The sequence below is a fragment of the Neofelis nebulosa genome, chromosome 17 (genome assembly GCF_028018385.1).
Source record: "Neofelis nebulosa isolate mNeoNeb1 chromosome 17, mNeoNeb1.pri, whole genome shotgun sequence".
Lineage (NCBI taxonomy): Eukaryota > Metazoa > Chordata > Mammalia > Carnivora > Felidae > Neofelis > Neofelis nebulosa.
The window spans coordinates 6,951,686-6,974,535 of NC_080798.1; the positions used below are offsets into that span (position 1 = coordinate 6,951,686).

Below are 22,850 nucleotides of genomic sequence, written 5' to 3' on the forward strand. Positions count from 1 at the left end.
TAACTCTTTAAAAATTTATAAACCAGGGGCGCCTGGATGGCTCAGTCGGTTGAGCATCCGACTTCGGCTCAGGTCGTGATCTCACGGCTCATGAGCATAGGGCTCTGTGTTCACAGATCAGAGCCTGCAGCCTGCTTCCGATTCTGTGTCTCCCTCTCTCTCTGCCCTTGCCCCACTCACGTGCACTCTCTCTCTCAAAAATAATAAACATTAAAATTTTTTTAATTACAAAAAATAATTTAAAAACCAATCTTAAGGGCAAAGCCAAACAGGCTGGGGGCTGGATTTTGCCCATAAGGTGCTGACCTGTGGAACCCTAAAAGTTTTAGAAGAAAATAAAAGAGACTATCTTTATGATCTTAATGAGGGGAAGGATTTCTTTTAAAAGACAGGTAGAAACTACAACAGGAAAGATTGTTAAATTTCAGCTACATTAAAATTAGATATTCCATCTAAAATACATCAAAAACAGTAAGAACAAGCTGCGCACTGAGATAATCTTTTTGTAATGCTTAACCGAAAAAGGATGAAAACTTAAGATTATATAAAGAACTCTCACGAATCAGTAAGAAAATGACAAGAGTAAAAACCAATAGGCAAATATTCACGGAAGAGACAACTCTCAATAGCCAATGAACACAAGATACTTTTTAAAAATTTTTTAATCTCTACACCCAACATGGGGCTCAAACTCCCCAACCCGGGATCAAAAGTCGCATGGTCCTCAGCCAGCCGGCCAGGCGCCCCAAAGAAACTACATTTTAAATTGGAAGCAGCCCAATTTGTGCATGAGCCAATTCTCAGATTTCTTTGATCTTTTCAAAAAAAAATTCACAGCAGCTCCTATTGGAATGGGTAGTTTTAACAGCTTTCGGAGATTTTCACAAAGTCACGGTTGACCGATGTATATTGTCTGAAAAGTTTGCAGCACTTGGTATGTCTCTGTCAGGGCTCAAAGCCGCTGGCCTAGAGCGCAGAGAAGTAAGGCGGGCGCAGAGAACGCGGACCCGCGCACCAAAGCGGCAAAACGGCACGCAGACGCTCCAGAATCCTCGGAGGTTCCAGTAACATGAGCTGCAAGCAGCGGGCTTTAAGACGTGATGACACTGCCATCGAGAATGCTGGAGCGTGATTTCTTCAAAAACCATTCGCACCGCATTGCTGAAGCTACGATAGCGTCACCGCTGCTTTTACATCCCGTTATTTCATAGCCCATACTTCCCGATTTCAACAATTGGTGTTTTCCAAACAGGCCTGGAACAAAAGGCGACCTTGGCTGGGAATTTAGATCGCGACGCTCCAGCACACCTTCCAAGCCTAACCTCAATGGCTGGGATGCCCACTTAGATCCCAGCCGAGCGGACCCTTCCCCCGCGCCCCCTTCCCGGCTCCACAGACCCCTGACATTCCGCCAACATGGCCGCGCTCACAGCCCGCTCGTTTCCGACCGTTTCTCGGGCGTTCGTGCGGCGAGCGCAGCGTTGTTTGCGAGCTTCCCCATGGGAGGGACACACGTAGACGCCAGTAATCTGACCGGAACCCCCCAGGTGAGCGGCGGAAAGACCGCGGGGGCAAAGACCGCTATGCAGCGCGCGTGCGCTCTGGGTGCCGCCGGAAGTGGGGACGCTCGCGCGCCCCCGCCCCGGCCGCCGCAGCCGGTGCCCCCAGAGCTGGGTGTGCGGCCGGGAACGGGCGAATTCGCAGAGGTGAGGCGTGGCCGCCGGAGGTCGCAGTGGACTCGGGGGGAACCCAGATCAGCGTGTGAGTCTCGGCGGAAGAACTTAAGGAGGGGAGAGGATCCACGGAGGTCCGTGGCTCTGAGGTTGCGATGCCTTTGCCTCCAGGCCCGGGGGACTGCGGTGGTCGGGCATTCAGGCTCTGTGGAGATCGTGAGGTCAGAGTTTGGGGTCTGTGCGGGTCACTGTGCCAGGGGCGTTCCGGGATTGAGAACTGGAGGGGAGTGGGTATCTGTCGATGAAAGCGCTGTTCAGTTTCCTCTTCACCGACTGTTTTGCAAGGCTCCTCAGGCCCCCACAGATAAGAATTTTAGGGAGATCAAGGATTAAGCAAATCTAAACTGCTAAGCCTTCTGTTAAAAATGACTTCACTGTAACTAAACTTCCGTTTTCACTGGAAGTTTATTTGGATATTTGCTTTCAGATTGACACCAGTAAAACAACATTTGTAGCCTCCCAAATTCTATTTCCCAAACATAATTTTTAATCAAAAGTGTATTTCAAGTCTTATTTCTTTTTTTTTTTTCCTTTTCTTTTTTCTTCTCTTCTCTTCTCTTCCATTTAGAGAGAGAGAGAGAGAGAGAGTGCGCAAGCTGGGGAGAGGGGCAGAGGGAGAGAGAGAATCTTAAGTAGACTCCACGCTCAGCACGGAGCCCTATTCGGGGCTCCATCACACAACCCTGGGATCATGACCTGAGCCAGAGTCGATCATTAACCGACTGAGCCACCCAGGTGTCCCTCTGCTTAATTTTCACAATTCAGATAAACTCTGGAAATACTGGGATAATTTGCTCTTTTTACTTAATTTCATATTCTAAACATTTCCATGAAACAAATTCTCTTATGAAAAAATTGTTTTAGTGGCTACACTAATAAACAGGTAAAAGAAGGAGTGATGTTGTGACTAGAATATGATTAAATACTTGCATCTATTTGGATTGCTTTTGAATATTTAAAATATTTAGTTATTCTCTTGATTTTGGCTCAGGTCATGGTCTCACCATTGGTGAGAATGAGCCCTGCGTCCGGCTCTGCCCTGGGTGTGGAGCCTGCTTGGGATTCTCTCTCTTCTTTCTCTCCCTCCCCCTCCCTCTCTCCCCCTCCCTTGCTCGCAAGCTTGCTCTCGCGCGCGCTCTCTCTCTCTCTCTCTCTCTGTCTCTCTCGTTCGCTTGCCCCCAAAATAAACTAAATATATATATACATACACGTATATATATATATATACGTGTATGTATATATACGTATATATATGTATATATATATATACACGTGTATATATATATACACGTATATGTGTATATACACACACACACACACACACATATATATATATATATATATACACGTATATATACACACACACACACACACACGTATATATATAGTTTTCGTCCCTGTTCCTGGCAAGAGCTCCTAAAATCCTTGGGATTTTCCAAGTGTCACAGTGGTTAAGGTGTCTTTTGTTATATTAATGAGGCCACTTTTGCTAAGCATCTGTGGGTGGGGGCTGGTTGCCAGGGGAACCAAGTTTGTGATTGGAGGGTTGAAACTCGTAGGCCACCCCCTAACCTCTGGGGAGGGACCCGAGCTGTAGGTGGAATCGGTCACCGCTGGCCAATGAGTTAATCATGTCTACGCAATAAAACCTCCATAAAACCTCCATGAAACGCCACATGGCCACGGTTCGGGGAGCTGCTGGCCTGGAGAACGTGTGGAGCTGGGCGAGTGGAGAACCAGGAGGGCAAGGAAGGTGCACGCCCTTTCCCCATGCCATCTGCGTCTCTTCTGACCGGTCCCGAGTGACAGCCTCTTATCATAAGCTGGTAACCTAGTAAGGAAAAGGTTTGACATCTGTGAGCCACTTTCTCAAATTAATTGCAGCCGAGGAGGAGGTCATGGGAACCTGATTTATAGCCAGTTGGTCAGAAAGATAAGTCACAGCTGGATTTGGGACTGACTGGAAGCAGTGGAGGGGGGTGGAGGTGCAGTCTTCCTTTCCTTCCTCTAATAACTGCTATCTAGTTTTATATCACACGTCTTCATGCTTTTACTAGATGTGTATGTATCTACAAACAATACATACTCTTTTGTGCGAGTTTTAGAAACATGAGAATGGTAGTATATTGTATGTATTAAAAACATTACAGGGGCGCCTGGGTGGCGCAGTCGGTTAAGCGGCCGAATTCGGCCAGGTCACGATCTCGCGGTCCGTGAGTTCGAGCCCCGCGTCGGGCTCCGGGCTGATGGCTCGGAGCCTGGAGCCTGTTTCTGATTCTGTGTCTCCCTCTCTCTCTGCCCCTCCCCTGCTCATGCTCCCTCTCTGTCTCTCAATAGTGAATAAACATTAAAAAAAAAAAAACCCTAAAAACAAAAAAAGGAATCATGCAATATTTACTAGTTTATCTGGTTTCTATCACTTCATGAAAAGACACAAAAATCCTAAACATGTATTCCTTCCATAACAGAGCACCATTCATCAAAATAAGTATACCTGATGGGGCGCCTGGGTGGCGCAGTCGGTTGAGCGGCCGACTTCGGCTCAGGTCACGATCTCGCGGTCCGTGAGTTCGAGCCCCGCGTCGGGCTCCGGGCTGATGGCTCAGAGCCTGGAGCCTGTTTCCGACTCTGTGTCTCCCTCTCTCTCTGCCCCTCCCCCGTTCATGCTCTGTCTCGCTCTGTCCCAAAAATAAATAAAAAACGTTGAAAAAAAAAAAATTACAGGTAGGGTGGCCGGTTAGCTCAGCTGGTCAGAGTGTGGTACTAATAAAACCAGTTACAGGTAGTGTTTTGTTTTGTTCTTCATGCTGTGGAAGTAATGAATTCCTAACTAAGGGCTCAAGTTTGAAATAGGTTTTGGATTTTTATGGAATGTTTTTCTCAGCATCAATTTTGGTGACCGTAGGACTTTTCTAACCTGCTAATATATTGTAGCAGACGCAGTTGGTCACTTGCTGTTGCGGAGAAGAGTTAACACAGCTCTTTTTAGAAAGGCCTTCTTGCAAGGTTGCTTACAGGTCCCTTGCCTGGCATCTGGGACCTTAGCTTTGGGGAGGGTTCCCATCACTCCCTATTGAATGGCTCACTGTGCTTAAACCGTTCTTTCAAGCAGTACGGTTTATTCTCAACACCTGCTCTCCTCTGGGAATCTGGGATTTTGGCATGTGCTAGGCAGTGGGTGCCTACATGAACAGCCCCAGTAAGAGCCGTGGGCACCATGTCTCTAGTAAGCTAACACATTGTGTGTTATCACAGCCTGTTGCTGGGGGAGGTAAAGGCTTCCTGTGTGACTTCACAGAGACAGGACTCTTGAGAGCTTGCACCTGATTTCCTCCAGATTTTGCCATTTGGACTTTTTCTCTTTGCTGATTTTGCTTTGTATGCTTTCGTGGTAATAATTTGCTGAGGTCTGTCAGTCCTAGTTAATCACTGGCCCTGGGGGGTGGTCTTGGGTATTTCCAGCACATCTGCCCAACATCCATTCACTTCCTTCCGTTTTTCTAACAGATTCTCCAGGTGTTCCTTGGCTTGTGGCAGCTTGTCTCTACTCTGCCTCCATCTTCACATCGTCTCATCTTCCCTGGATGTAGGGTCCATCTGGATACTCCTGGATTCTCTTAAGATCCTTAATTACATCGGCAAAGACCCTTTTTCCACATGAAGTCTCATTCACAGGTTCAAGGGGTTAATACATAGATATAGCTTTTGGGGGGGGGCACCATTTAACCAAGTACAAATGGGGATGTGGATTTTAAGGGATTATATGTCCAGAGTCTAACCTTCTGTATGTCCTTTTTCCCACTTTCCCTTTCTCATTCATGCTGCTGCTTCTTTTTTAAGTTTATTTATTTTGAGAGAGAGCATCCCAGGCAGGGTCTGCACTGTCATTGCACAGCCTGATGCCAGACTTGATCTCACAAACTGTGAGGTCATGACCTGAGCCATGATGAAGAGTCAGACACTTAAATGACTAAGCCATCTAGGCACCCTTCATTCAGGCCACTTCTGCTTCACTGAAGAAAGGCATGCCTCCCCCACATTCAGATGTTATGTTTTATTTGCCTGGGTTAGAAAGTCTTTGGGGGCACCAAGTAAAGAGAAAGTTACAGATACTGACTTTGACTTAAGGTGGGTGCACAGCAGCAGTGTCAGTGTCTGGGCCCAGAGCGAATGGATCATCCAAAATGAACTTGCCCTTCACCCCACAGGTCCTGGATTCTCAGGAATAAGAGAGATCCAGTAAAGGACGAGTAGGGGTTCTTGGAGTTGCATACGGCCATTCGTGGGACATCCTTGTCCTAAGACCAAGATTTCTGAACAGAAAATTAGGGCAGATCCAGAAGAACTAACATCCCTGTTACTGGGCATTTTCTGAAACAGAAGAAAATGATGAAGGCCCAAGTGACTTTTGGTTTGTTGTATTCAAACGTTGAGTCTTTCATGGATTTGGGGAGGCCTGAAAAAATCAGTTCGACTAAATAAAAAGTGTAAATGGGGAAAAATGGGCTCTGGGGAGAAATAGATGTCCCTTCAAAATTAGGGCAGAGTGGGATCAGGAACATGTTGTTCCTAGAGTTCGTGCATGACTAGTGCTGGACTATGGTGTATGGATCTGCAGGATCCTGCTGGTACAACCATCAGTGTGTACCTACTTACTATCTCTGACAGTCATTGCAGCCAGAAAATCACGGTAAGTTACATCAGATGCCTTGACTCAGGACAAAGCATATCAGTTCCTCAGGAGAGGTCACCATTTCATGGCACGTAAGCGTTAGGAACTCTCTTTGATGGTTTCTTTCCAGAGGTGACCTGGTAGGCTGTGTGATCTCAGCAGCCTTCTTCTAATCAGTGTACGAGCATGGCTGTTACTTACCTGATTATTCTGAGTCCCCCGTGGGAGTAGATCAAGTGGAATTCAGTAGACACTGGTTTTTGAGGAGACCACAGCCCGATGACTTCCATACCCAGCCTTACTTCCATCTGGATTTGTCCTTGAGTAGAACTGAAAGTGCCGAGTAAAATGGAAGGTTTGCACACCTTTCCGAGGCCCTCTGTGAACAGGTCGCTGGACTGGTGTTTGAGTACAGATTTGGCCAGAGGGAGTTACAAGTTCTTATCTGGTGCTGGCTCGGGTTGTTGAGATCCACACAGGGTTGCCTTAGAACTTCAGCTCATCTCAGAAAACATAGAGCCTTCTGTGTTCAAAATCGAGTTGTCACCTTCCACCTTTGTACTGCCTTTAATTACACAAATGACTCATTGTGGCATAATAAAAAATATATATGTATTTGCTCTTTGTCTCTGGTTCCTGGCTGAGCTCCTATATCCCATTATTTCCTAAGTGGCAGGAGTGTCTTTTGTTTTCATGACAAGCCCCTTTGAGCATATCTAAGTTTATGCTAATGAGGTGACTCAAGGTAAGCCCCTAGATAGCTTCAGGATGAGGGCTGGTCCCCCAAAAGACCAAGCTTTGACTAGAGGGCTGGAACTTTCAGCTCCACCTGGAACTCGGGACAGGAGAAGAGCTGCAGTTGGAGTTCTGTCACCAGTAACCAGTGATTTAATCAGTCATGCCTATGTAACGGAACCTCCATAGAAACTTGACAGGGTTCAGAGAGCTTCCACGTGGGCAGATCCATCCACCTGCTAGGAGGGCAGTGCACCCCAACTCCTTGGGGACAGAGGCTCCTCCACGCAGGACCTCTTTGGACCTCACCTGAGTACCTCTTCATAGTATGATTTATAATAAACTAACTTTTTAATGTTTGTTTATTTTTGAGAGAGGGTAGAGAGATAGAGACAGGGAGACAGGAAACAGGCTCTGCACTGAGAGTAAAGAGCCCGATTCAGGGCTGGAACTCACAAACCGTGAGATCATGACCTGAGCCGAAGTAGAATACTTAACCAACTGAGCCACGCAGGTGCCCCCATAATAAACTAATTTTAAGTCCAATATTTTCCTGAGTGAGTTATAGCAAAATCACACCTGAGAGGGGAAGGTTGTGGGAACCCCTAAATTTATAGCCACGTTGCATAGAAGTGCAGCTAACATGGGGACCTGGTACTTGTGACCGGTCTCTGAAGTGAAGGCAGTCTTGTAGAACCGAGTGAGCGCTTAAGCCGGTAAGGTCTGATGCTGGCTCTGAATAGTTAGTGTCAGATAGGATTGAATTATAGGATGCCCAGTGCCTGAGAATCAGAGACTTGGAAAATTAGTATTGGAAGAGACCATGTATTTGGTGTCAGGAAGAACCACAGAGTCAGATACATTTTCAGTGTAAAAGGCTCATTATATAGTACACATAGTGATAAAGTTCCCCTCCATACATTCTTTGGCCCACAATTCTCTGGCACATCATTAACACATGCTTGGTAGTGTGTTCCTGTGTTCTGGCATTTACCTATGTGTATCTATGTGTGTGTGTGTGTATATGTGCATGCCTGTGTGTGCATATATCTACGTGAATCTATGTAGGCAAATGCTTACACCCGTGAAGACATTTTTACGAGCATAAACTCATACTATGTCACCCTGATGTCCCTAGCATTTCATACAGTGACTGACAAATAGGTGCTGAAATACACAGATTGCAAATGATCTCAGGTTAGCAGGAGGATTTAATGGCTGCATATCACAGATATCTGTGATTTGTGGGATAAAAGAATGACTGAATATTTTAATGACTTTGCTTCTTTCGTGATTAATTGAAAAAAATAAGAATAGAAACAGGTTACAAGGTGAAAATGAGCAGAACCACTTCCTTCACATTCCTTTCGAGTAGGGAAAACCTCGCCCTTCCTCCTTTGTGTCTCCTTAACTCTCATATCACTGCTACAGTCACATCACTTCTGATGCCAGGCATGGGGACCCCCCCCCCCAAACAATTCTCTGACACCAGCTGGGTGGCCTACAATTCAAATCAATTCTGACATTTCCTAGAGTTAGCATCAGATTCCAGGTTAAGGGCTCACTCCCACAAGACTGTCCCCTACTCAGATGTTAATTGAAAAACTGTAGGTCGGGGCGCCTGGGTGGCGCAGTCGGTTAAGCGTCCGACTTCAGCCAGGTCACGATCTCACGGTCCGTGAGTTCGAGCCCCGCGTCAGGCTCTGGGCTGATGGCTCAGAGCCTGGAGCCTGTTTCCGATTCTGTGTCTCCCTCTCTCTCTGTCCCTCCCCCGTTCATGCTCTGTCTCTCTCTGTCCCAAAAATAAATAAACGTTGAAAAAAAAAATTTAAAAAAAAAAAAAAAAAGAAAAACTGTAGGTCCCCAGGTTACTCACAACTTCCGTCTGATTTGGCTACAAATTGGAAGTTCTCCACGACCCCTCCTCCAGTTCAAATTCAGTTTCAATGAATTTGCTAGAGTGGCTCACAGAACTTGGGAAACACACTTACCAGTTTATTGGAAAAGGTAATAAAGGACACAGGTGAATAGCTGGGCCGTAGAGATGTGTAGGGTGAGGTGTGTGGGAAAGGGCATGGAGCCTCCACCCCCTCTCCAGGCACCATCCTCCCAGAAGCTCTCCAAACCCTGTACTTTAGGGATTTTATGGAGGCTTCCTCACCTAGGCATGATTGATCATTAACTGTTTTCCAGCCCCTCTCTGTTCTCAAGAGAATAGATATCATATCTCAAGAGATATGAGAATTAAGGAAAGTTAACTGGTCTGAAAGTTCCAAGCTTCTAATCATGGCTTGGTCTTTCTGGTGACCAGCAGCATCCAGGAGCCCAACCAGTTGCCCCATCAGAACAAAGACATTCATACCGTTCTTAACACTTAGGAATTTACAACGGTTTCAGGAACCCTGTGAGAAATTGGAGTTAAAGACCAATTAGAGAATAAAAGATGCTCCCAGGGCCCTTATCACCTAGGAAATTATAGGGGTTTTAGGAGCTCTGCCAGGAACCGGGGACAGAGCCCAATATATGTATTTTTTATTACCTCGCACCTTCCATTTCAATAAAAGGGAAATACTTCCAAAGAGGACCGTTTTGTTACAGGAATCGCTGACACTGGAGGATGTGGCCGTGGACTTCACGTGGGAGGAGTGGCAGCTCCTGGCCCCCGCCCAGAAGGACCTGTACTGGAATGTGATGCTGGAGAACTACAAGAACCTGGTGTCACTGGGTGAGGACAGCCCCCTGTCACTCGGAGGCCTTTCCTCTGTCAGCTTCTGAGAGCTGTGGCGTGTCTGTGCTGAAGTGTAGGTTTTCAGTCCCTTCCCTGGCCCCTGATGTGAAGGCAGAAGCTCTCCTTGTCTCAGAGAAAAGCCTTTGATTTGCGAACATGCAAATTGTGCAGTCCCTAACATGTATCGCCCTCATATCATTGCAGAGCCCAGGGCAGTTTGATGAGCCTAATAAGTCTTCTGTCATTTCCCATATACAGGGTATCAAGCTCGCCAACCAGATTCACTCTCTGAATTGGAACAAGAAGAACCACCATGGATTTTCAAAGATGAAGTCCAAAGTCAAACCCATCCAGGTGAGAGAAAACCAGCAGTGGGGGAGGGGGAGAGGGGAGGGGAAGGCTGTGGAAATCACTTTCTTGTCATTTCAGGAAGGCATCATAGTGGTGAGGGTGTCTGGGGCTACAGAACTGGAACTTCTATGTATCTTTCTCCTCAGATGAGAGCTCTTTCTTGCTGTAGGAATTTAGAAGAAAACATACTGCTTGATCTCTTCGTGGAACTAATCCCTATCTATTTTTTCTTAGATGTCAACATTTTTTACCCTAGGACTATTCTTGCTTAGATTTCCACATCTTCCCACTTCATCACTTGTCAGAGTCCCTTTCACCTCTCTTTATGAAATTCTTCCTTCCATGTCTTGTTAAGAGAAAACTTTGAATTCATTGTTGTCTTCTAATACACCTTCCTGCCCCGTTGGGAAATACTTATTTCCCTTCATAACATCCAACCTCCCCCCCCCCCCCCCCCGCTTGGATGCCTTGCTTCCACGGTAACCTCATCTCTCTCTTTTTTAAAGCTGCTGCTTTTTTTGAGGGAGTGCACACATGGAGGAGGGGCGGAGAGAGACAGAGACAGAGAATTTCAAGCAGGCTCCACGCCCAGTGCAGAGCTCAATGCAGGGCTTGATCTCAGGACCATGAGATAATGATGTGAGCCAAAATCAGGAATCAGACACGTAACTGACTGAGCCACCCAGACGCCCCAACCTGGTCTCTTCTTATGCATTTATCTGCTTCTCTCTTTCCCCACTCTGGGGTTACTCAAAGGTTCTCTTTTTATTCTCTGCTCTGTCTCAAAGGCCTTAAAACCTTACTTTATTAAAAAATGTTAAGTTCCTGTTCTTTGTGGAGATTCCCAAGTTGAGATCTCCTTTAATATTGTCTAATCTATACACAGTTGACTCTTGAACAACATGGGTTTGAATTGTCTGGGTCCACTTACGCACGGATTCTTTTCCATACAGTATAGTACTATAAATATACTGTCTCTTCTATGATTTCCTTAACATTTTCTTTTCTCTGCTCACTTTATTGTAAGAATACAGTATATAATACATATATAAAATATGTGCTAACTGGCTGTTGGTAGTAAGGCTTTCAATCAACAGTAGGCTATTACTAGTTGTGTTTTGGGGGAGTCAAAGTTGCATGTATATTTTCGACTGCCCCAGAGGGTCGGTACCCCAACTCCTGTGTTGTTCAAGGGTCAGCTGCAGCTTACCTCTTTCCATGGCAACTCCCTAGAGTTCACACTTATGTGAGAAACTAGAATGATCTTCCCTCTAAGAAAACCCTTGTCCATCATCTTTTTCATTAAAAATTTATTTTTAATATTTGCTAGGGTTTTGTTGAGGTATAATTGACATTACATTATTTTACAGTTTCATTGTCTTTTTATTTTATTTTTTAAAACAATTTTTTATGTTTATTTTATTTTTTATTTTTGAGGGAGGCAGAGAGAGAGAGACAGAGCACCAGTGGGGGAGGGGCAGAGAGAGAGGGAAACACAGAATCCGAAGCAGGCTCCAGGCTCTGAGCTGTCAGCACAGAGCCTGACACAGGGCTCGAACTGTGAGATCATGATCTGAGCCGAAGTGGGAGGCTTAACCGGCTGAGCCACCTAGGTGTGCCCCAAGAGAATTTCAGTTTTTAAAAAGACAATGATAGGGGCGCCTGGGTGGCGCAGTCGGTTAAGCGGCCGACTTCAGCCAGGTCACGATCTCGCGTCTGTGAGTTCGAGCCCCGCGTCGGGCTCTGTGCTGACAGCTCGGAGCCTGGAGCCTGTTTCCAATTCTGTGTCTCCCTCTCTCTCTGCCCCTCCCCCGTTCATGCTCTGTGTCTCTCTGTCCCAAAAATAAATAAAAAACATTGAAAAAAAAAATTAAAAAAAAAAAAAAAGACAATGATAATGTTTAAATAAATATTAAAAAAAATTTTTTAATTTGAAATTCTCTTGTACTTCTGTACATCTTAAATCCTGGCCATGCTGTGATTACCTTGAACCTTCTCTAGTCTCTAGGGTATTTAAGGTGTCTGCTGTTCCTCTTCTTTAATTAGGATACAATTTCTTCTTCTCAGTTCCTAGCCTAAATAAAGCCTCCTGTCCGCTTTACTGTAATTCCTTTGTATATTTGTTAATTCTACTCTTTCTTAATTCAACTTAGATTTTGTTAATGGATTATTGTCCCTAAAGCTTTCCCTTGTCTCCCCATAGATTGATGACAGTAAGTTGCAGTTGACCCTATTATCATCCATGACACAGAAATTTTATTTCTTTCAAAGACCTAAAGTCTCTACTCTCAGAAAGGGGGAGGCATAAATATAACAAAAGTAAACATGCAGAGTTTCAATTTTATTAGAGGAAAAGAGTTATGAAGATGGATAGTGATGATGGTTGCATGACATTATGAATATATTTGATACCACTAAACTGTAAACTCAGAGTGGTTAAGATGATAAATTTTGTGTTGTGGATTTTATCACAATTTAAGAAGTGGGAAAAGTACATAGAAACTATGTCTAGTGGTGAAAAGGGCTGTGAACACCAATCCGTTGGCATCACAGAACAGTGGGTGGAAGGGATGGGGTCTGCCCTTCTACAAATAGGAATGTCTGTGGACTACAAGACGCCTGTGAGCAGAGGATGAGTGACAGGGAGTAGGTTTCCTGGGTGAAAAATGAAGAGAATGGGAAGTGCAGAGCCAGAGGCAAGAATGTGTCTGAGGAACATCAAAGAAGCCTGTGTGGATACTGCAGAGTGAGCAAGAGGGAAAATTACTGGAGATGAAGTCAATGGAGTAGTGATGATAGGTTGGTTGGTCATGGAGGGCCTTGTAGTCCATTCTGAGGACTTGATTTTACTCCTAGTAAAGTGAGAAACAAAGTTTATAGTATAGCAGTGACAGATATAATTTATATTTTGGAAGTGTCACTTTGACTATGGGTAGACTGGAATAGGGCAGAAGTTGAAGCAGAAAGCCAGATAGGAGACCTGGTCATTGGTGGCTTCCCTAGGCTTGAGATGTGAGTAATAGAAGATTCTGGATTTGCCATCAAAATAGATATCAGGTATCTTAGTTTCCTAGGGCTGCTTAACAGATAACTGTAAGTTAGGTGGCATAAAACAACAGAAATTTACCTTTTAGTTCTAGATGCTAAAAGTTGGAAATCAAGGTGTTGGCAGGCTATGTTCCCTCCAGAGTTGAAATAGGAATCTTTTCTTGCCTCTTTCTAGCTTTTGGTGGTTGTTGGAAATTGTTGGCCTTCCTTGACTTGTAGGAACACCTTTCCAGTCTTTGCTTCTGTCATCCTATGGCCATTTCCGTGTATATTTTCTGTGTCTGTGTCCCAAATCTCCTTTTCCTTATAAAGTTGCCAGTCATACCCTAATCCAAAGTGAGCTCATCTTTTTTTTTTTTTTTTTTTTAAGATATTTAACATTTATTTATTTTTGAGACAGAGAGAGAGAGAGAGCATGAACAGGGGAGGGTCAGAGGAAGAGGGAGACATAGAATCTGAAACAGGCTCCAGGCTCTGAGCTGTCAGCACACAGCCTGACGCGGGGCTCGAACCCACAGACCGCGAGATCATGACCTGAGTGAAGCCAGACGCTTAACCGACTGAGCCACCCAGGTGCCCCGAAAGTGAGCTCATCTTAACTTGTTTATATCTGCAAAGACTATTTCCAAAAAAGGTCACATTCACAGGTACCAGGGGGTTAGCAATTGAATATATCTCCTTGGGGAACAAGTTCAACCCACAATATGGGGTGAGAAAAGGAGACAGATGAATGATGATGCTAAGAATTTTTAGCATGAGTCACCAGAAGAGTGACTCTTCTGTCATTCACTGTGATAGAGAAGGTATGTGGGAGGAGGAGATTTGAGCTGGGAAGTCAAGAGTTCTATAACGGAGATTGTAAGTTAGATGTGCTTGTTAGCATCTAAGGGGGGCTCTCTGTTGCAGTTTGATGTACCTGGAAAGGTCAGGGAGAGGTGAGGTGCAGAGAAAGAAATTTGGACCAGATGAGATCTCCTGGGGAGTGGATCCAGATAAAGAAAACAAGAGCCTTGGACAGTCAGGGATCAACAGATGAGTGTGTAACAAACATGGTAGAGAGAGAGAGAGAGCGCATGATGAGCAAGACAAAGTCAATCATTTTCTAGAGAGTTGACAATGCATCAAGTAAGGTAAGAACTCAGGGAGAAGTAGGTCATTTTTTGTTTGTTCTTCCCACTCAAATAATATATATTTTCACTTTAAATTCTTCCCATGAGATGGTTTATTGCTAAACAAAAATATAGTATTATCTTTCTTCTCTGAATTGTACTTTGGCCCAGTTAACCAGCCACTCCTGAAGATACTATATCTCTATGATTTGGTGGTACCTGAGGCTTCTTTACTTTTCTTGTGTCAAGGGCTTGCTTTTCATTCCTCCTTGTACAAGAAGAAAATACATCTTGGTCATCCATTTATGTCTTCATCAAATAACTATTGTAGCCAGGTTGGAGAGAGACCCACACTTTTCCATCTGTATATCAAGGATTTCTTAAATGCCAGATTGGTATTGAAGGAGTTTTCATTATAATCTTACCAATGCTGCTTCCTCAGAGAGTTGGGTTTTATTAGAATAGGGTTCAGGGCCCGCATATGTCTTATGCAGAGCCCCCCAAGGGTGCTATTGTGACCCAAGCTGATGAACTACAGTCCTAACACACAGTAAAAGAGATTGAAATTAGTGGGAAACAAAGTTAAGTGTTTCTCTACACCAAAGATTTGATAAGCAAAGATTGGACAGATCTTCATGTAATATTTAGAAATGAAGCTTTTGATTGTGTGAGATGTTTTTGCTATAATTCAAGGCTCTACAAAATTCAAGCAAATAATAAACATAGGGACTACAGTTGACCCTTGAGCAACACAGGTTTAAAAGGCACAGGTCCACTTATACACAATTTTTTTTCCAATACAGTTCTGTAAATGTAATTTATGATTTTTTTTAAATTTTTTTAACATTTATTTATTATTGAGAGACAGACACAGAGCATGAGCAGGGGAGGGGTAGAGAGAGGGGGAGACACAGAATCTGAAATACGCTCCAGGCTCTGAGCCGTCAGCACAGAGCCCGACGCGAGGCTCGAACTCACAAACTGAGATCATGACCTGAACCGAAGTCGGTCACCCAACCAACTGAGCCACCCAGGCGCCCCTAATTTATGATTTTTTAAATAACACATTTTTCTCTAGCTTTTTTTTTTTTAATAAGAATACAGTATATAACACATATAACAGACAAAATATGTGTTAATGTCTTTATGTTATCAGCAAGGCTTCTGGTCAACAGTAGACTATTAATAGTTAGGTTTTGGGTAAGTCAAAAGTTAATGTGTATTTTCAACCACAGGAAGGGGGGGTTGGCACCCCTGACCTCCCATGTGGTTTAACAGTCAACTGTGTTTTAGAAGTTTAGAAGAAAAGTAACCTAAAGTGGTATAGAAGGAATGGAGAATGATAGTATCACAAAGTACCTTACGTTGCAAGAGATATAGCTAGGCTTTGAAGAAGATGAAGAAACATGCCAAAAAATTGGAAATATGCACAGCCATATGGGGACTGTCAAAAGATTGGCCTAAAACCAGCCACATGAAGATCAAGGTCAGAAAGTATTTGTTGGAGACTAGTGAGTGGAAAATTGGGTAAACTGGGCACACTATGCTAATGTAAAAGTTTATCACCAGGTTACTTTTGTGATTTTTCCATGTTAGCAATTAACAGGGCACGGTAGAGGTTAGGTTTTCTAAATTTCTGTAGGTAGGCACTGTAGCAATAGTAAGGTGTAGCCAGATGTTCTAAGTAAAACTAAAGGCAAACCTGCCAGAGTCTTGATTCAGGAGGAAGGTGGTCCATTAGGACCCCTTAAATGATACCCCATAACCTAACTATTAATAGTCTACTGTTGACCAGAAGTCTTGCCGATAACATAAAGAGTGTAGAATTAAGGAAGAAGCTGTTAGTGGCAAGACGAGAGATTAGTCTGTCAGGGACAGTGAAATGGGAGAAACTCCAGTATGATCTCCATGCGGGTACAGTATGATGAAGAAGGTGACAGTTCCCACATCTGGTGCAGCAGATCTGCTTGTAGAGAAGACTGTGCATGTTGTAAAAGTCTGTAAGGATGATCATGTCTCTCTTTCTGTGAGAACATATGAGAACGTGTCACACCTAGAAGAAAGGTTAGAGTCTTTGGGAAAGTTCATTTGACGATGGTCTACATAATGAACAAGAATGACGTGTTTTGGCAACAAGGTGAGCACCCGGAGTCTGTTAGAATTTTTTTGAAATCAGATTCTATGTATCCAACATTCCGACTTGTCTCTGGGATATTTGTTCTAACACTGGGTCCGCTTATTTCTCTATCAGTGTGGTTGATGCTTGGGTCTCTTCAGCGGTCTCTCAGAGTCCCAAAGCTCTGTATGTTGAAATGACTAAGGTCATAGTCTTGTGCCTTCATCTGCTTTCAGTCTTGACCTTCTGAAATGTGATCCCGTTTAACACTCTGACCTTAGTGATATTTACGTTCTGATGATTTCCACATATCTCCATTTAAGACCTCTCTCAAGTTTCATATATATCTGACTGGGTTTTCCATGTCTGTACTTGGATATCTAATAATTACCTCAAGGGTGATGTGCTTCAAAATGCACTTGTTCTCATCCCATTTGAACTTGAACAACATCTTCATCTTATTAAAAGGCATCACCCACTTACCCATTAGCTCAAGCCAAATACTTAGGAACACGCTTTGATTTCCTCCTGTTACTTATCCCCAGATAAATCCAGTAATGGGTCTTATCCATTCTTCAAAACACATCCAGATTTCTTCCACTTTTCATTCCCTTTGCTTCCTCAAACTAGGGTCACATTTGCAATTGCCTACTTTCTTCTTTTTCTTGCGTGCTTATTCTGTTTCTCTTTCCATCCTTAGAGTAGGAGTTCAGTGAAAATAAAGAGTATTTTTTTATTTCTCCAACACTAACATGATACCTGGTATATGGTAGTAGCCACTTAAGAAGGATGTATTGAATGAGTGGATTTTGTCTCTTACCATTTTGAATCAGGTATCCCTCCAGCCTCTGTGATCTGATGCTGCTAGTGACTTCCTTGTATTTTACTGTCTCCAGGGCCTTACTTACAAAGCAGATAATTCTTGATCTGTTGTGAATTTACCCTATATGACACTGACAGCTGTCATCTTTTGGTTTGTTGTATTTGTATTACTGTGTTTCTAAACATTTCTAACAGATAAGTTAGTGTTTCATGAGTACAGAATTTTTTTAGGTGGGGAAGATAGAAATGTTCTAGAGATGGATGATGGTGGTGGCTGCACCACAGCGTGACTGTACTTAATGACACAGAACTGTACGCTTAAAAATGGTTAAAATGGCAAATTTTACCTTATGTGTATTTAGCTACAATTTTAAGAGCTTTTTTTAAAAAGAGATAAGGAATATGTATACAAGGATATGCTTGGAATTTCTTTTATGTTGATACTAAAAGTTTTCCACTAAAGAGCCAGCCCACCCCACAGTACTTTTGAAGCAGTTTTATTCCATATGATGGTCGTGGAAAGATTCACCGTTGTCTTCTTTCCTAGAAATTGAGAGAGTTGACGATCATCTGCCTCAGCACTTAGAAAATCTCAAAATGCCGAAGAGGATGGAACAGTGTTATGAACTGAACACGTGTGGAAAGACTGTTCATCAGAGCAAAAGTCATTTTCCTTTCAGGCCAAATCATGATAGGTTTCATTTACGTGGAAAAACTTTGAAGCCACACTTAATCAACCGAAGTAGAAGCTGTGACAAAGAGCCTGCTGAGTCTGGTGGAGACGGGAGATCCTTTCTCAGTGCTAATCACAAGCAAACTCACACCGAAATTCAATTCCATGAAAGTAGAAGGCCCACCAGCACTAAGTCACAATTCCTTAAACATCAGCAAATACACAAAATAGAGACGGCCCACGAATGTCCTGAATGTGGGAAAGCCTTCCTCAAGAAGTCTCGGCTCACAGAACATAAGAGAATTCATACAGGAAGAAAGCCCCATGGGTGTAGTGTATGTGGGAGAACCTTCTCCAAGAAGTTCAAGCTCACTGAACATCAGCGAATTCACAAAGGAGAGAAACCCTATGAGTGCTGTGAGTGTGGGAAAGCCTTCCTCAGGAAATTTCAGCTTACTGAACATCAGAAGACTCATACAGGAAATAAACCCCATGGCTGCGGTATATGTGGGAAAGCATTCTCCAGAAAGTTCAAGCTGACTGAACACCAGAGAACTCACACAGGAGAGAAACCTTATGGATGTACTGAATGTGGCAAAGCCTTCTGCAGGAAGGCAGAACTCATTATACATCAGAGAAATGAAAGAGGAGAAAGGCCCCATCAGTGCAGTGAATGTGGAAAAGGTTTCGCCAGAAAATCACAACTCATTCTACATCAGAAAACTCATACAGGAGAGAAATCTTATATATGCAGTGAATGTGGAAAAGGTTTCATTCAGAAGGGCAATCTCCTTATACATCAACGAACTCATACTGGAGAGAAACCCTATGGATGCACTGAATGTGGTAAGGCCTTCAGCCAGAAGGCGTGCCTGATAGCACATCAGCGATTTCATACAGGAAAGACTCCCTTCGTATGTACTGAATGTGGAAAATCTTGTTCACAGAAATCAGGACTCATTAAACATCAGAGAATTCACACAGGAGAGAAACCCTATAAATGCAGTGACTGTGGGAAAGCCTTCACTACAAAGACAATGCTCACTGTCCATCAAAGAACTCATACAGGAGAGAGACCCTATGGATGCAATGAATGTGGGAAAGCTTTCTCCCACATGTCATGCCTTGTTAAACATAAGAGGATACACACAAGAGAGAAACATGTAGATTCAGTGAAGGTTGAATATTCTTCCACAGAGGGTCACAGCTTATTAGATACTAGTGAATTCATGCAGGGGAAAAGCCCTGTTAATACAGTGACTGCACAGATGCCTTCCGCGATCCCTCAGACCTCATTAAACATCAGTGGGCTCCTCGCAGATAGGAATGCGGTCCTAGTGGGACAGCCAGCTGCCAGATGTGCACCCTCAGGAAATAACGGAGAATTTGTACAGGAGAGAAACCTTATGAATGCAGCGAATGTGGTTGTGCCTTCAGTGGTCAATTACATCTTATTTTATGTCACGAAAAACACATAGAAAAAAACTGGTACATTCAATTAGGAAAAGCCTTGAGCAATAATGTCTTGCTGATAATATGGTTATACACGAACAAAACCCATGAGTGCAGAGGCTAGTTTTAGAAGACCGACTCTGTCTGTCATCAGTGATCAACATAGCTCATCAGGGAGCTTATAGTGAGTAGAGACATGGCAATAGTGGGAAAGTCCCTACCCTTAATATGTCAGTTCATACTGAGGAGAAACAGGAGGCAATGAACGTGGGGCACCTAGGTGGCTCAGGTCATGATCTCACGGTTCGTGAGCTCAAGCCCCGTGTCGGGCTCTGCGCTGACAGCTCAGAGCCTGGAGCCTGCTTCAGGTTCTGTGTCTCCCTCTCTCTCTGCCCCTCCCCCGCTCAGCTCTGTCTCTCTCTCGAAAATAAACATTAAAAAAAAAAAACAGTGAACATGGCTCGGATTTCAGTGGTACATTCTGCCTCATGCATTAGCAGGTAAAATCACAGAGAAATAAACCTGTTAATCCACTAATTGTGGAATTCCTTTAACGAAATACTAAAGTTCTTGTGAAACAAAGGTTTGTGAAGATGAGGAACATTTAAGAGCTTTATGTACCTTTTCTAATTTGACCTATATGTCATGTAATACACCTGATGAACATTTTCAGACAGGGTACCTTGAACCACATTCCTAATTACCATGTTAGTGATTCCATAATTTAGAGGAGATAGTTTCTGCCCTACATCACTGGCTAACATTATCACACTATATTCACTTTTCCCATTTGTGGATTCTTTTTTTTTTTTTAATTTTGTTTTAGAGAGAGAGAGTGTATGCATGTGAGCTGGGGATAGGGGCAGAGGGAGAGAGAGACTCAAGCATGACCCTGGGATCATGACCTCCACTGAAATCAAGAGTTGGAAGCTCAACCAACTGAGCCATTCAGAATTAAAACAGGGCCAGGAAGAAATTAAGTAAATAATAAAACAGGGCCAGAAAGGACCAAACTTTCCAAGTAACCTCAGGTGCACCTCTTTCGGTTTTTCTAAAATTTTCTTTAATTCTAAAATTCTTCAGTATCATATAATGTTTACCCTGTTGCATTTCTTTGGCTTTAGATTTTATTTCAGGCAACTGAAGTCCTTCAAAAAGAAGTGAATATTTTAAACTCATGAATATAATTTAATTTCCTTTGATGAGTTTAAGTTCAATTTAAAAATAAGAGCAAGCATTACACAATGTCACCATAAAAGCGATTTTTAAAATTTTCTAGACCTGAAAAGATAGAGAAACCAGGTTTGCAAAATGAACTAAAAGCCCAAGTACAATTAGTAATTTAAACCTACACATTAAATAACAAAATACATTCCAACAAAGCTCTCAGTAGTCATTTTCGAAAACATGAGAAAGTAAGGTAGGCAATTTGAACACAAGAGGATTACTTCCATCCTAGCTCTCCCCGTCCCTTACCTGATTATTGAATTCTCAGAATGCTGGGAATCTGAAGTTCTAAATGCCTGGATAACTATCCAGTTGCCTCCCCTTGGAGGCAGTACCCTGTCTAACCCTAACTTTTGCTTCATTGATGGAACCACCCCAACATTCTTCCTAGCATCTATTCCCATTTTCTCTCAACTCAGAGGGACTCTGAGTCCTACAAACACGAGGAAGACAAAAGTAGATCTTCATAGAATCAGCCTTGGACTGGTATCTCATGCTCCACAAAGCCAGAGAGACTTGGGTTTGGACCTAGAGTAGGCATAGGGTTTCTGGAAGAGTAGGGTGAATCTAGTGCTGGAATTACTGAAGGCCTGTAACCAGCCTGGAAAGTATTTTTGGAATCTGATATGTATAATTAGTTAAATGTAGTCAGGGGTAATCACAGGGGCTGGCATAAACAATACAGGAAGAAGTTCAGACCACGTCTACTGGTGAAAAACTGATCTGAAAAGGGCATGAGGTCAGGTCTCAGGGAGAAACTAATGGTAGAGGTCTGTCAGACGAGATAGTTGAGTGGCATTTAGGCAGTTGATTTTTTTGTAAATGACATAAACTCCACTAGAATCACTTGGAGAGAACATTTCACTTGTTTTCTTCGAGATTTTGATATGGAATATAAAGACCTTGGGTCATGTATAAACGTTACCAATTTTAATACAAACCATATTACAATATCAACTTTATGCGCAAGTGTAAGGTCTTGAATGTAAGTTATACACTGTGAAAGTTAGACTATAAGCTTCATGAGGGTAGGGAACTTCTGATAACCCCTGTATACAAGATGTCTAGAAGAATATGTGATATAGGGTAGGCACTTGATACACATGGTTAGTTGACTGAATCCCATCCAATAAGCAATCTTGCTTAACTGAGATTTAAAGCAGGGCCAGGAAGAAATTAACTAACCAAATAATAAAACAGGGCCAGAAAGGACCAAACTTTTCAAGTAACCTCAATGTATCCCAAAACAATTCTTTGTAAGAGGAGCGCTTCAAGAATATTTGTAAGAGAGGCGTCTGGGTGGCTCAGTCGGTTAGCATCCAACTCGGTTTTGGCTCAGGTCATGATCTCACAGTTTGTGGGTTCGAGTCCCATGCTGGGCCCTGCACTGACAGTGCAGAGCCTGCTTGGGATTCTCTCTCTCTGCCCCTCCACCCCCACTCTCCTCTCTCTCAATAAATTAAATAAATAAATAGAGTGCAAAAATATCCTGATCTCCCCTGTTGTACCTACTCCCCCATAATCCCATAATAAAGTTGACAAACCTATCAGGCAGGAAAATGTGACCAGTGTTGAAAGACCAATCAAAAGTGACCTAGAACTGATATCAATGCTAGATTGAGCGAACAAGGACATTGTATAAACGGTTATAGCTGTATTCCATTATATCAAAGAGAGGAATGATTAACATGTTAATAACAACAATGTCTTGGGTTGATAAGATATGTAATACATCTTACTTCATATTTTATAAACCTTCCCAGAATACTGTTGTTTGTTCACTATCTTGATCAGAGAGTGAAGGGCAGTTAGCAGTTTCCCCTAGGCATTCCTCACAATACCTCTTTTGCCACTTGGCCAAGAACATAAGGCCGCCTTTTTTTTTTAAGTTCAGGTTCTCTGAACAGTTTTTCACTTTTTAATAAAATCTTTTGTTCTCATTATGCTTAAATTTGTACTTTCTTTTGCCTTGCCATAAAGTTCACTCATGTTTTGCATACACGAATAGGGTAAACTGCTCCTAGTTTTTAGACTCCCCCCCCCCCACCTGTTTTTCATTTTGGATAGTTTGTATTGCTGTGTCTTTTCAGTTCACTAATTTTTTCTTACACAATGTCTACTCTGCTAGGGACACCTGGGTGGATAAGTCCTTTAAGCTTCTAACTTCAGCTCAGGTCATGATCT

At 43.1% G+C, this 22,850-nt stretch overlaps 2 protein-coding genes across 10 annotated transcripts in view; one reads left to right on the top strand and one right to left on the bottom strand.

The window, feature by feature from the left end:
* Positions 1 to 22,850, bottom strand: part of ZNF613 (zinc finger protein 613) — a 77,025-nt gene that overhangs the window by 49,802 nt on the left and 4,373 nt on the right. The gene's annotated exons all lie outside the window — the stretch shown is intronic.
* LOC131499867 (zinc finger protein 613-like) lies at positions 1,574 to 22,606 on the top strand. 9 transcript variants are annotated; one of them, XM_058708374.1, is made up of 5 exons: positions 1,604 to 1,706; positions 5,241 to 5,408; positions 9,739 to 9,865; positions 10,127 to 10,222; positions 17,862 to 22,606. In XM_058708374.1, exons 2-5 carry the CDS (start codon positions 5,391 to 5,393, stop codon positions 19,463 to 19,465), a joined length of 1,845 nt encoding a protein of 614 aa, XP_058564357.1. In that variant the 5' UTR covers positions 1,604 to 1,706; positions 5,241 to 5,390; the 3' UTR covers positions 19,466 to 22,606. The 9 variants fall into 9 exon arrangements, 7 of the variants coding, with proteins under 7 accessions (XP_058564352.1, XP_058564357.1, XP_058564354.1 ...); XM_058708371.1 differs by having other exon boundaries at positions 1,610 to 1,894; XM_058708372.1 differs by having other exon boundaries at positions 1,610 to 1,807.